Source organism: Chinchilla lanigera, unplaced genomic scaffold, assembly GCF_000276665.1.
Source record: "Chinchilla lanigera isolate Chin_1 unplaced genomic scaffold, ChiLan1.0 scaffold00158, whole genome shotgun sequence".
In the NCBI taxonomy this organism is placed as follows: Eukaryota; Metazoa; Chordata; class Mammalia; order Rodentia; family Chinchillidae; genus Chinchilla; species Chinchilla lanigera.
Genome location: NW_004955559.1, coordinates 2007350 through 2021248, shown reverse-complemented (window position 1 = coordinate 2021248; position 13899 = coordinate 2007350). Strand labels below are relative to the sequence as shown.

Genomic DNA, 13899 nt, shown 5'->3' with positions numbered 1-13899 from the left:
CTCGGCCCCTCCGGCCCCGACGAGCTGACCGCGGCCGCCCGCCGCCCGCACTTTTCTCCTCCGTGACCCCAGAGCTCAGGGGCGCCCCGTCTCCGGGCGCCAGGCCCCCCCCCGCGCAGCCGCGACTCCTCCCCGGGGTGAGGAAGCGGCCCCGCGCTCCCGTCTCCCGAGCCTCACCTTCTGCAGGGTGGCAGCGGTCTCAGCTTCTAGCTCCGAGAGCTGACTTCTAAACCCCGATTCTCAGAACCCCCGGACCTGACCCCGGAGGAGCGCATGGAGCTGGAGAACATCCGCCGGCGGAAGCAGGAGCTGCTGGTGGAGATCCAGCGCCTCCGGGAGGAGCTCAGCGAAGCCATGAGTGAGGTGGAGGGTCTGGAGGCCAATGAGGGCAGGTGAGGCTGGGGCCGCGAACTTGGGGGACTGCGATGTGGCCAGGGCCAGGGGTGTTCAGGCACTGACCCTCAAGCCCCCCACTCCGCCCTGATCTCTGCCCCTGCAGTAAGACTTTGCAGCGAAACCGGAAGATGGCAATGGGCAGGAAGAAATTCAACATGGACCCCAAAAAGGTACTTGGGACCACAGGGCTGGGATCAGGCAAGCAGGCAGGAGGTGGGGTTCTGGCACCTTAAAGTGCCAGAAGTGTGACAGGTACCGCTGTCCTCTAGGCACACAGACTGGGGTCCTGATCCCTGGCTGCTGGCTTGTCTTGAGAGCACTGCCCGAGTGTTGCAGCCTCCTGGCTCTTGCTTGTATTCTGTCCCTGCCTGAAGGGTCCTCTGCCCCTATTCTGGATGTACTCCGGGTCTCAAGAGGAGCTCGTGTGTGGTAGGGGTTATGGCCAAAATGACATGATAGGGAGAGTAGGAGACCAGTGCCCCTCTGGAGGGAATTTCCAGGGCTATGGCCATCCAGGGGCAGGAGCTAGAAGATCCAGAAGGGCTCACCTGAGGAGGAGGCATTCGATCAAGTTTGAAATAGGTGTTCACGTGGAGGAAAACATTTCTATAATATGGCGTTCAGGCTGGCCTCGAACTCACTTTGTAGCTGAGGCTGGCCTCGCACTCATAGTGATCCTCCTGCCTCTGTCTCCCAAGTGCTAGGAGTTACAGATCTTCAACACCAGGCCCAGTGGAGGAGATAAGTTTGTTCACACCAGTTGGTTGAGGCCTCCCAAAGGCCTGACTCTGCTAGGCAATACTGGGGGCCTAGAGAAGAATCAGACCTTCCTCAGAGGGACCCTAGACATAGGTACCACAGTTCTGAGGCTTGCAGCTGTGATGGCGAGCTCAGCACTGCACAGGCAGAGCCAGAGAGGGGTCCAGTCACACCTGGGGCTTCACCTTTTTAACCTCTGACAGAGTGTGGTGCTGACAGCCTCTCTCTGTGTTCGTGCCTGTAGCAGTTACAGTATGTTCAGTCATTCCTCAAACGTTGAGGCCCTATTGAGGCTCGCGTGGGTTTAGATGTAAAGGTTCCTGGGGAGGCGAGGGAGCGGGGACTTCCTGGCCTCCATGCTGAGCCCTCCACACTACCAGGGCATCCAGTTTCTGGTGGACAATGAGCTGCTGCAGAACACGCCCGAGGAGATCGCCCGCTTCCTGTACAAGGGTGAGGGGCTGAACAAGACCGCCATCGGGGACTACCTGGGAGAGAGGTGAGAGCCTGCCCTGCCCCTGCTGCACCTCACAGCCCAAGGATGGGAATGCTCTGCCCCACGTGACGGGCCTGTGATGGAGTGGATGGACGAGAGCGCTGTGGGTGTGGGACCTCGAGTGGGTATCCCGGAGGTGGGGGCCGCTGCTTATGTCTGGTGGCAGTGGGGAAACTGGCTGCCTGGGGCCTGCGTGTGGGTGCTGGGAAGTTCGGGGACTGGCAGCGGTGCAGGGAGCTGGGCCACATGGACATCTAGGCGTTGGGGGCTTATGGCTGATATCGGGGAGCTGGGGCTCTCTGTGGACATCTGGGGTCACAAGGGGGCGTGGGGACCATGCCAGGACATCCGGAGCCTGGGGAGTGTTTGAGACAGGTGGCAGTAGGTAACCTGCATGTTTTGTCACACTTCGTTCCCTGTTCAAAGATCAGACAAAGCAGGGCTCCCAAGGCGCACACCTCTGGCGAGAGCCAGCTCCCAGCGTCCCACCCCAGGGCCAGGCCTGCCACAGGCTCCCGCAGGCTTTACCTTCTGCGGGGAGCGCCCCCACCGCTGCTCCCAGACCCCTGTGTGACTGCTTGCCCTCTCCTCCCAGGGAAGAGCTGAACCTGGCAGTGCTCCATGCTTTTGTGGATCTGCATGAGTTCACTGACCTCAATTTGGTGCAGGCTCTCAGGTAAGAGGGATGGCTCTGGAGGGCAGGAATGTGTGCTTAGTTGGAAGGGATCATCACTGCTCAAAACGAACAGATGCAAGCAAAAGTAGATGCAAAACTAAGGTGTTGATGGCCTGGTATAACGCAAGTCCACGGATAGGGCCTCTTTCAGGCATAACTGGATCAAGGTGCCTACATGGAATCGGAAAGTCAGCTTTCTCTGTCTCATACTTGTGCTGACCTTGGTATTGGACACCCTCCTGTGGCAACCACCAGACCTGTTAAGCAGCCTTGGGGAAAGGAGGCTGTTTCCATAGAGATCTGCCAGGAGTCCCCTGGGTAGTGCTTAAATATCAGGGTGGGTCACGGGTCCACACCTCAAGCAGCTGCTAAGCACAGAAGGTTGGGCTTCCTCATGGCCAGTTCTTAGTGGAGAGACCAAGTGTGAGGAGGGGCTTCTGGCCCTGACGTCACACCTGGTCCCTTCTCAAACCAGGCAATTTCTGTGGAGCTTTCGCCTCCCTGGAGAGGCCCAGAAGATTGACCGGATGATGGAGGCCTTTGCTCAGCGATACTGTCTGTGCAACCCTGGGGTTTTCCAGTCCACAGGTGGGGGCCCAACTCCTGGGTCCTGAGGTGAAGGAGGCGGGGCCTGGACTCTGGGGCCTGAGGGAGGCGGCTGGGCCTGGATCCCCCCAGACAAGGGAGGAGGCCTGTGGCTCACACTTCGGGGCCGTCACCCCTGTCCTGTCCTGTCCTGTCCTGTGCAGACACGTGCTACGTGCTGTCCTTCGCTGTGATCATGCTGAACACCAGCCTTCACAACCCCAATGTCAGGGACAAGCCCGGCCTGGAGCGTTTTGTGGCCATGAACCGGGGCATCAACGAGGGCGGGGACCTGCCTGAGGAGCTGCTCAGGGTCAGGCCCATGCTCCTGGCCCCTCTGCGCCCCTGGGCCCCCAGTGCTGAGCTGCCCTGCCCTGCCCTGCCCTGCCCTGCCCTGCCCTGCCCTGCCCAGCAGCATGTGTATTTTCTCTTGTCTCCGTCCCTCTCTGGGTCCAGTTCTCGGTCTTTATTTTTTTTCTTCTCTGGTTCTGCCGGGTCTTGATCTGTGCCATTCTCTGTCCAGCCCCTGAGAACTTGGCAAACTCTTCGCCTGTCCTCTTCCCTCCTTCTCCTGCAAGCCCTCCACTCCCCACCCGCTGTGCCCATCCCCAGCCTGCCCCCCCCCCCCACAATCTCAGCACCCCTCACTGCCCCTGGGGAGGCCCGGGGCCTTGGATCACTGACCCGGCCTTCCTTCCTCAGAACCTCTACGACAGCATCCGGAACGAGCCCTTCAAGATCCCCGAGGACGACGGGAACGACCTGACCCACACCTTCTTCAACCCGGACCGGGAGGGCTGGCTCCTTAAGCTGGGTACGTCCCCTCCTGACCCCTCTGGCTGCTTCTGCAGGGGACGCTAGTAAGCTGGGTTCAGGACTTATCTTCGCACGTACCTGCTGTGCGACCAGAGGAGAGGGATTCGACCTCTCCGAACCTCAGTTTCCACATCCAAAAACGGGGCTCGCAGCAAGCTTGGGCCTGAGTGCTGGCCCCAGCCCAGGGGCTGCTGTGGAGCTCTTGACGTACCAGGCCCTGAACTCTGCACCAAAAGCACCGCAGGTAGCTTAGTGCGCCTCTGGGCGACACTGTTCTCTTGGTACAGTCTTCCCTGAGGTTAACAGAAACGCAGCTCGAGGGGGTGGTGCCCAGGGGCCAGGGCAGCCGGCTCTGCAGTCCCCATCTGGCCATGTCGACAGTCCCGTAGACCAGCACAGGGGCTGTCCCAGCATCTTGCTGTCTCCAAAATGTCCGTCGCAGGCAGGAGAGCCAGCGTGAGCAAGGACCGCTGTCTGAGTCCCGTGGGGGGGGGACCTGGCTAGGTGGGCTGCTGGCCTCGAGGGAGCAGCCTGGGGCAGTGGTGATGAGTCGAGTCCCCGGCTGGGGGGCGGCGGGCCGTCTCCCTTGTGGCACCGGCACATTGCTGGTCAGCCAGCACAGAAGGTAGCAGTCACCACAAGGCATGGAGTCCTCAGCATTGGCTGTACATGACAGTCACCCGGGCCCTCTGAGAACCCCGGGGGCCAAGCCTCATTCCTGCAGGTTGTAGCCCAGCATGAGGCCCCGGGTTCCATCCCAGTGCCTACATGATCCCACCACACACTGGCCAGCACCCCCACAACAGGGCGCCTGCCTGGGGTGTTGTGGCTTCTAGCGCCAGTGCTGCCCTACTTGTGAGCATCAGAGAGGCAGCAAGGCCGTGTCACCACGAGCCAGTGCCCAGAGCTGTCCCCGCTTTCCCAGCTGCGGAAACTGAGGCGCAGCCCCCACCCACAGCCCCAGGACGGGTCTCTGGCCAAAGCACGTGGTTCCCTCTTTGGCCTGTACAAAGGGCATACTTCCTTGGTACGCTCAAAGGCAACCTGTGATGGCCGGTAGATGTCAGTCCTTGTCCTTTGGGCCCACAGGGAAGCCAGAAGTTGGTCATCTTGCTGCAGGGTGGGGTGGGCCCAGATGGGTCTCAGATTGGAGAGGGCGGGCGAGTGTCCTCGGGTCACACAACCCCTCTGTGTTGGAGTCGAGAATTGAGGTGCACCCCTAGGGGAGGGACATGTTCCCTGTGGCCACAGAGGAGCCTCCTGGCCAAGGACATGTGCTGGGGGCTGCAGCTGAGGCCAGAGGCGAGGGGGTGCTCATGGCCTCTACGGGGCTCAGGCCCCTTGCCCTCCCCGGGAGGGAGAGGCTGCGGCCATTCCCGCCCCGTGTGGCTGTAACTGTTTTTCTTCCTCTCTCTCCCTCCCACCCTTCCTCCCTCCCTCCCTCCCTCTTTGCGTGCCTGTGTCTCTGTCTGTCTGTCTGTCTGTGCCGCCTCTGCGCATTCTCCCTCGCCCGCCCTGTCTCCGCTGCCGCGGCTCTGGGGGCTCCCACCTTCCGCCTTCCCTCTCCTGCACCTGGTCCTGCTGCTTTCTCGCTGTCTGCCCCAGGAGGTAGGTGCACGCGGCCTCGCCCTGCCCCGAGCTGCGCACTGGCAGGGGGCCGCCCTGGCCTTGGCCCGCAGCAGGGCTCCTCGTGGGCCCGAGTGACAGATGGGCCTCAAAAGCGCAAGCCCCAGGCTGGGGGTGGACTCGTTCCCGGGCCCAAACGTGCCTGTCCCTGCTTGTACCTCTTCGCGCTGCCTTTGTCCTAGGCCTGCGGGCCCCGCCTCTCCTGCTCCGCTCGCCTCCCCTCCCCCTCCCCGAGGCCCCGCCCCCGCTGAGCCCAGGCCCCTCCCGCCCCTTCCCTTCCAGGGGGCCGGGTGAAGACGTGGAAGCGGCGCTGGTTCATCCTGACTGACAACTGCCTCTACTACTTCGAGTACACGACGGTGAGCGGCGGGCGGGGCCGGCTCTGAGGGCGGAGGGGCGGGGGTAAAAGACCTAGACGTCCACGTTCTGTCCGCCTTGCTTCTTCAGGACAAGGAGCCCCGAGGAATCATCCCGCTGGAAAACCTGAGCATCCGAGAGGTGGATGACCCCCGGAAGCCAGTAAGGCGCTCTTTGTACCTCGTCCTGCCCACAGGGGCCCCAGTCTGGCCCCAGGGCTGGCTCTTAACCTGCTGTCTCTCTGCCTGTCTCCTCAGAACTGCTTTGAGCTTTACATCCCCAACAACAAGGGGCAGCTCATCAAAGCCTGCAAAACGGAGGCAGACGGACGGGTGGTGGAGGGGAACCACATGGTGTACCGGATCTCAGCCCCCACACAGGAGGAGAAGGACGAGTGGATCAAGTCCATTCAGTGAGCCCAGGCTCCTCCTATCCCCGGGTCGCAGGGAGGCGGCTGGGCCTGGACCCCTGGCTCGGAGGGCGGAGGCTGGGCCCGGGCCCTTGGCCCTCTTCTGAGCTCTCTCCTCTGCAGGGCTGCTGTGAGCGTGGACCCCTTCTATGAGATGCTGGCCGCGAGGAAGAAGAGGATTTCTGTCAAGAAGAAGCAGGAGCAGCCCTGACCCCTGCCCCCGTTCTATTTATTATGGAGCTGCCCCGCCCGGGTGGCCGGACCCCTGGGCCCTGGGGCTGTGGATCCTAGTCCTCCATTTGGAAATTCACCACCTCCCTCCAGCTCCTCCTCATTTGTAATTAACATGCTGTTGGTAATCTTATTAATTATTTAACCATTCAAGCCGACAGACCCCCTTGTTTCTTGGGGTTGGCAGAACTGAGGCACTCAGCTCTTAGCATTTGGCAAGGGTCGGAAGCTGGGCCAGTCACAGCCCCTGGGCAGCCCGCGGCTCCAGAGCAGGTGCTGTCCCGTATGGGTCACACCTGGAGCTTAACGGGCAGGAGTTGTCTGCAGAGCTGCCGGGTCCAGAGGACGGTGTTGGGAAGGCGGGTTCCGGCGTTCGCTCTTGGTGCACCCTGAAGCAGTGGGGACCAGGGCGGAGAGCACCAAAGGAAGGGCGTGGCTAGACGTGGGGTGGGGCCTTGGGGAAGGGGCCCCAGGTCGGCGGGTTGTGCTGCGGGGGTGTCCCTGGGACACAGAGGACGCCTCGTTCGCGGGGCGGGGACGGCACTGCGGGCCAGTACCTTGGAGCTAGGCTTCACCACCACTTCAAGCCGCCTGTGGGGCTTATGCCAAGGGGCAGCCTTTCCAGTGTTGTTCTTGGGAATGTGACTGTCTGGAATGTGAGCCCCACCACTTTGAAGATGAGCTCTTTGAGTAGGACAGCCCTGGGCCCGAGAGTTTGGGGTTTCTGTGGTGTCCTCGAAGACGGGCTGGTGAGTTCCGAGGCGTGTGGGTTGACTGCTTAGTAGATTTCGCCTTTGGAGCCGCGTAGGTCTCCAGGAAGACTACAGCTCCCGGCATGCCTCAGGCGCCCCAAAGCCTGCCGGGAGTCTTAGCCCCGCGTTGAGTCTGGACACGACGAAGCCGCTAATTGCTGAGTTCTGCGGAGTGGGTGGGGAGCACCCCAAAGGTCAGCCTCAGTGCTCGTCTCGGCTCCCCAGTAGCGTGGCGACTGCTGCCCTTGTGCAAAGGGCGTCCCACCCCGCGGGGCCTCGGCCCGGAACTCCCGGCGGGCTGCGCGAGCCCCAGGAGCGGGGCCAGGGACCCCGTGGCTGCCGCGGGGGGGCGGGGGCCGCACTGGACCCAGGTTAGAGGCTTTGAAACAGGCGCCGCCACCAGAGAGGGAGTTCCGCCGACTGCAGTGTTCCGAAGGGAGTACTTGGGCTTGACCCATCGCCCCAGGACTGAGGAGCGGGCTCCAGCTCCCTCCTCCCCCTGGACCCCAAGCCACAGCCCTCCTTTTACCGGTCGAATTATGTCTTCGGGTTCCTGTGTTGAACACCACCAGCCTCAGCTCAGAATGCAATCTTACTTGGAAGTGAGCTTATTGCGAATATGCTCAGTTGACATGAAGTCAGTAGTAGTAGTTTTTGTGTTTTTGAGACAGGGTCTCAATATGCAGCTCAGGCTGGCCTTGAGCTCACTTTGTAACCCAGGCTGGTCTTGAACTTACAAGGATCCTCCTGCTTCAGCCTCCCGAGGGCTGGGGTTACAGGTGTGGGCTACCACGCTCGGCCTGACATGAAGTCATTAGTGTGGGTCCTAATCCATTACAGACTGCTATCCTCACAAAACGGACAAAGTCTGACCAACGGTCGCACCAACGGGGGCCACCTGGAGACGAAGGCAGACATGGGTGAAGTGTCTGAAGTCCCGGACCACCGCGGATCACCAGCAAAGCCAGGGTTGGAAAAGCAGGGAGCAGACTTGCCCTTATAGTCCGTGGAGCGAAACCACCTTGCTGGTGTTCATCCTGAACCTCAGACCTCCAGAGCTGAGATAATGCATTTCTGTGCTTTAAGACACTGGACTTCAGGTGCTTTGTTATACATTAGCTCCAGTGAAGTAATGTGAACATCCTCCCTCAGACACCCCCACACCCCCATACCCCCGCAACCAGGGGCCCAGGCCCAGCCTTCTCCCTCAGATCCCGGGTCCAGGACCCTGAGCTACCCCAGCTCACTTCCTGCATTCCCGGGGCAGGGTTACTCAAGATTATATCAAGTGCCACCAAGTGCACTGGCAGTGACTATGACTGAAGAGACGGAACCCTCCTCTCCTTCTCCCAGTTGCCGGAGACTCGTGACCATAATGCCCTCAGCACCTTAAGTCCTAAACTTAAGCGTCTCAGAGGGCCCCTCCTTGCCCCTTCCTCCTCTGCCATCCAACTATCTCTAATGTGCCAGTGAATCTCGTCCCAGGTGACGGGACAGCCAGGCCCTAAAGATTTGTAGGTGCCAGTACAGGGAAAGAGAGGTACAGGCCGAAACAAGGGGACAGACCCAGCAACCTCAAGGCAGAAAGACAGAAAGGAAGAAAGAAGCCCCAGATGGACAGCAAACACCAGGGATGGAGACCAAAACCAGGCAGAGCAGGTCAGGAGTACATGGCAGAACACAAGGAATCTGCAAAGATGAGGTTAGGCTGAAATCAAGAGATGAGAATGTCAAGCAGGAGTCACATGGAAAAGTGGGTAAACTGAGGCAGTGCACCCACAGCAGGGATGTCAACCTTGACCGAGGACAGGCAGTGGCAGTCTGAGGTGTGTGGGACACTGTCATGGTCCAATATGGGCATCAGCAGGTCATTTCTGATCCGTATCACCCGGCCTCGGTCCTGGGACAGCCTGTAGCCACCTGTGGACACATGGCTCCCACCACAGCTGCCCAACTTGCCCACCCTCACCGCTCCTCATGGCCTCCTGGTCAGTTGAGGCTGGTGCTGAAGTTGGGAGTCTTGTTTTTTTGAGACAGGGTCTCACCATGTAGCCCAGGCTGGCCCCAAACTCTTGGCAATTCTCCCGCCTCAGCCTCCCTAGTGCTGGCAGAAGCTGGGAGTCTTGAACTCCGGACCCAGAGCAGGGACCAGGACCAGGAGAGGCTCCCCCAGCACGGCCTGAGGAGCCTCTTGGACAGTGTCTTCTCCCTGTGTCCGCCCGAAACACACACAGGCTCCAGGTTCCTCCAAAAAGTTGTTTTTGTCTTTTTTAAATAATGTGAAAATGCCACGCGAAGGTTGAACCAGAGGCCCCTCCAGGGGCTGGGCTGGGGAGGGCAGGGGAGGCGGAGATGGGGTCCAGGTCCCCGAAGCCTGCAGCTCCTGCGCGCACGCGCGTGCGCGGGGCGGGATGGGTGAGGAGGGGCCTCCGCTGTGCCCAGGGCTCCAGGCCCAAAGAGTTCAGTTCAGTTCTGAGAAAGGCGGCTCTCCAGCGAGGGGCGAGGGGCTTCCTGCCTCATTTGGCACCGAGGGGGTCTGGGGGGTCTGGGGAGCCGTCCGGGGGGCTGGGGGGCGGGGGGCCGGGGCCTCCCGTTTGGCACGTGGTGGGGGAGGGGGAGGGCCCAGCCTCGGGAGCCTCCCCGGAGGCGGTGGCGTCTGCAGTGGTGGCAGTGGCTCTGTCGTCCACAGAGGATTCTACTCTCAGCCCCTCTTCTGGGGGTGCAGGGGGGTCGGGTCTTTGGGGAATCAGTTCTCCACGGGGCCTGGGGAGGGAGAGAATGGAGAAAGCCGGGTTACCCGGGCACAGGATACCGGCTTCCGGTGGCTCCGAGTGAAAGTTAAGCTGCGGCCCGCAGGGCCCCGCGGGCACCCCGCCTTCGGCCTTCCGTCCCTCCGGCCTGGCGCCCCTCCGCTCCGGCCACAGCCTGCCTCAGCGCCCTGGCCGCACCGCGCCCACTGCCTGCTGTGCCCTTGGCAGAGACTTCCCGGTCACCCGCAGTCACACAGGCCCCCCGGCCCCCGGGGCTGTCGCGCACTTCCCGCTGAGCGCCTGTCACTCTGGGGCGCCCCACTCGCGGACGTGCTCCCCGCCTGCCTGCTCCTCCGGTGTAAGGGAGCTCAGCGAGGGCTGCGGCCCTCAGCCCCTGCCCCAGAGGAGTGGGGAGACGCCGGGACACGCGGCGTCCTGGCTCGGCTGGGCACAGCAGCTGCCTGCCGCGGCCTGGCACACACGTGGGCTCGGCGGCTTCCCAGTACCTGCCGGCCCAGTGGAGGGATTTGGGGTTTCGCACGACCAGGCCCTCGGTCTCGGCTCCCGGTGACTAAAGCCAAGGTCATCCCCGCAGGCCGGCCCTGCCAGCCTCAGCCCTGACTCACCATTTATCCCACGTCCTGGACCCACCCCACCCTGCTTTCACGGGGGCCCTGCTGGGGTGTCAGGGAGCAGTGACATTTGGGGCGAGTCTGGGGACGCAGCCAAGAGTCAGCCCCAGCCCTGTCCCTCCTCCCTGTCCCAGCCTCTCCCCAGCCACCCAGTTTCCACTCTCTCCCCTCCTCAGCCCTGTGTGGTGCCAGGCCCCTCCCCTGCATACAGTCCCCCATGGGTCCCTAGTGCCCAGGACGAAGCCCAGCCCCTCCCCTGCGGCCACCCCGGCCTCGGTTCCCCTCTGCGCCTTTGTGCAAGCCGTTCTCTGCCAGCGCGCCGTCCCCTTCCCCCGGTTAATGACAACCAGCCTTCAAGTGCCTGGCCAGGTGACATTGCCACTGGGAAGACCGAGGCCTTTCCTCTTGTCATCGGCTCTCCCGGCAACCCTGCGTCTGTGTTCTCATACGGTGACGCTCTGTGGTCCGTGGAGGCAGAGGCAGGCAGGGCCCCGCGCTCCGGGTCACTAAACAAACACCCACCCAATGAAGCGCAATGGCAGCTAATGGCCAGAGGCCCGAAGTACATGGCCAGGCCCCGTGCTGCACACACGGGAGGGTTACGCTACCCCCGATCTACCGGCGATGAAACTAAAGCACAGGAGGGAAGGTGACTTGCCCCAGGTCACACACAAATGGGCGGTCAATACCTGGACTCAGGCGACATCTGGGGGAGCAGAAATGGAATTCTCCATGCTAAGGCACAGTTGCACTTCTACCTGCCCAGCCCTTCTCCGGGGACCCTGTGTGCCCAGGTGTCCTCCGCGAGGACAGCAGAGGGCAGCAGAGAGCCCAGTCCAGCCCGCCAGGCCTCCAGGGGCGGTGGACCCGCAGTCAGCCCTAAGGCGGCCCCGGCTCTGCCAAGGTGGCCCGGGGATTAGCACCACACGCAGCGCGGGAGGCAAGGGGAGTGGCGGGGAGACTACGGGCCTGCAGGGGCCCCGGGCAGCCAAGCGGCCCGGACCCCGGCTCCTCGCTCCTCTCTAGGCCTGTTTTCCCTCTGGTAAAATGGGGCCCCCCTGAGCTCATCGCGAGGTTCAGGCGGCCCGAGTGTGGCCAGCACACCGCCGCTGCCCTGCGGCACGTCGGGGGACTCCGTGGTGGCTGTGTTCTCTCTAATTTGCCAGATCCCCGTGCCCCCACCAACGAATCTGCCAGGCTCGAGCCCAGAAATGGGGCAGAGATGGGCACGAGTGTGTGCATGATCCTTACAGGAGGGGAAACTGAGGCTGGGGAGGGGGCGTCTGGCGGGCCCACTTGGACAGGGGTGGGTGGTGACTCGGGCGCCGGTGTGGCGGGGAGGCTGAGAAGCAAGAGGCAGGGAAATTCTGGGAGGGGCGCGGGCGAGGATGACACACGGGGACGTGGATCGGAAGCGAGGCGCCACCGTACCTGCGGGCCGGGCGTCGGGGGCCCGGGCGGGGGGCCCCGGGGTCTCCAGCGCAGGCGAGACGGAGAAGCGGGAGAAGCACAGGGGGGGCCCTGGCGGGGGGAGGAGGGGGAAATCCTCCGCCCACTCGAAACTGCCTCCTGCGGGAGAGGAGAGCCGGACCTTCAGACTGGGTCAAGGCGGGCTTCGGCCCCGCCCACCCGGAGGCCGAGCCCCCCCCACCGCTGCCCAGAGACCACGCCCACCTGGGCCCCGCCCCTGCCCGGGCGGACGCCCCGCCCCTCACCAAAGCCGCTGTCGTTGCTGGGAAACCCATCTCCGGGGGTGGCGGGGTGGGGAGGCGTCGGGGGCGCTGGGGGCGTTGACGGGTCCGTGTCCCCCTCGGGGGGGCCCTGGACGCTCAGCTCGTTGGTTGGTGTCTCCTGCGGAGGCAGATGAAGGGACTCGCGAGGGCACGAACCCTCACATCCCGCGCCCCGCCTCCCCCGCTAGCGCCCGTCCCGCGGGCGCCCCTGGGCCCTTGGCATCCGAGGGGCAACCGCGGAGAGGAGGCCGCAGCCCGGCACGCGCCCTCCAGACCCCGGCCGCTTTCGCCTCCCCCGGCCCGCTCCTCACCTGGCTGCTGGCCCTGCCCATCCCCCTCAGAGCTGGCGGCCTCTGGATCTGGGCCACCTGCTGCATGGCCCTCCAGATCCCTCCCCAGCCTCCGCACACCCCGCCTTCAGAGGGGCCCCGCCCTCAGTGGCCCTGGCCCCAGCCAGAGACCCAGTTCTTCACCGTAGTATCCCCCGCCAGGATCATCTAGACAGCACTAGTCCATAAGCACCATCTCGCCCTCCTTTTTTCTCTTCAACACTATCCCCCAGCTCCTCCTGAGCCTGTGTCTCGCTAAATTGCCCAGGGTAGGCTCGAATTTGGGATCCTCCTGCCTCAGCCTCCCCTTGCTGGGATTACAGGCGTGCACCACCATGACTGGCTTCCAGTTACACTTAACTCAGCCCTCAGCCCGTCATTAGTTCCACCTATTCCTGATCCCCCAGCCCCGAAGTTTGTTTTAGTTTTCGTTTTCTGAGCCGGGATCTCGCTGTAGTGCCCAGCCTGGCCTTGAATTCCTGGACACAAGCGACCTTTCCGTCTCAGCCTCCCGAGTGGTTAAATTTCTTAGCACTACCTGCCATTGTGCTTAAACCCTTCTTGGGTAAGATTCACTCCAACAGCCCCTAAGGCCATTAGGGGTCCGACCCGACAAACTCCGCCCTAAATCGCACTAGGCTCCGCCCCAGGATGAGGCCATACCTTTTTCCCTAGGCTCTCCAGGCTCCGCTACCTTACCACTACCTCCCTTTCAGATCCGCCCACACGCTGCAGGCCTCTCCTCTCTGCGGACCCCCACCACCGCACAGGCCCCGCCAGCGCTCCAGGAGGCACTCTTGCTCCAGGCTCTGGGCTCTTCCCGGGGTCTCATCCTGTCTTCCTAGGCTAAGCTTCCCTCCAGGCCCCTTCCCATTCGAAGAGTGGCCTGCCTCCAGGTCCCGCCCCATTCTGGGGTGAGCTTCCCTTCGGACCCCGCCCTTTAGGGCGTGGCCTCCACCCAGGTTCCGCCCCCACCTCGGGAAAGCTCCCTTAACCCCCGCCGGGGCGGGGCCTCTTTATTCCCCGCCCACAGGAGGCGTGGCCCACAGGCCCGCCCACGGGGGGACACACGCTTGCTTCCCAGTCCCGGGAACCGTTCTGTTCCACCGGGACCCCTGGGCGTCGCCTCCCCGTGGTCGCCCCGCGCCTGCCACACCCACCTGGTCGAAGAGGTAGACGGTCACGTCCCCGTGGAAGGAGACCATCTTGCGCTTCCTCTCCAGCTCGCTGTCCTCGGGCTCGTCGGCCCCGCGCGGAGACTTGAGCAGCCCCCGCAGCGGGCGGGCCGCGTCCGCGTCGGCGCTGCTCACCACGACGGGCACCGGGGCTGCCCGCGTCCTCTCGGAGCCCCG

The 13899-nt window shown here is 63.1% G+C and overlaps 2 protein-coding genes across 3 annotated transcripts in view; one reads left to right on the top strand and one right to left on the bottom strand.

Moving 5' to 3' along the window:
* The first annotated feature begins 14 nt into the window (after nucleotides 1–14).
* Nucleotides 15–6509, top strand: Cyth2 (cytohesin 2). Of its 2 annotated transcripts, XM_013509039.1 has the most exons (12): nucleotides 24–137; nucleotides 245–392; nucleotides 500–566; nucleotides 1536–1654; nucleotides 2247–2327; nucleotides 2803–2915; nucleotides 3077–3225; nucleotides 3615–3726; nucleotides 5637–5713; nucleotides 5802–5873; nucleotides 5969–6123; nucleotides 6244–6509. In XM_013509039.1, the coding sequence occupies exons 2-12, from the start codon at nucleotides 274–276 to the stop codon at nucleotides 6329–6331; spliced, it is 1152 nt and encodes a 383-aa protein (XP_013364493.1). In that variant the 5' UTR covers nucleotides 24–137; nucleotides 245–273; the 3' UTR covers nucleotides 6332–6509. The 2 variants fall into 2 exon arrangements, with proteins under 2 accessions (XP_013364494.1, XP_013364493.1); XM_013509040.1 differs by lacking the exons at nucleotides 5637–5713; nucleotides 5802–5873; nucleotides 5969–6123; nucleotides 6244–6509 and adding an exon at nucleotides 5334–5551 and having other exon boundaries at nucleotides 15–137.
* Nucleotides 6510–9670: 3161 nt separating this feature from the next.
* The window catches only part of Lmtk3 (lemur tyrosine kinase 3), a 16728-nt gene continuing 12499 nt past the window's right edge, over nucleotides 9671–13899 (bottom strand). Inside the window, 4 exon segments of the mRNA XM_013508949.1 lie at nucleotides 9671–9866; nucleotides 11917–12054; nucleotides 12201–12336; nucleotides 13708–13895. Coding sequence (XP_013364403.1) covers nucleotides 9850–9866; nucleotides 11917–12054; nucleotides 12201–12336; nucleotides 13708–13895 — 479 coding nt within the window. The 3' untranslated portion in view covers nucleotides 9671–9849.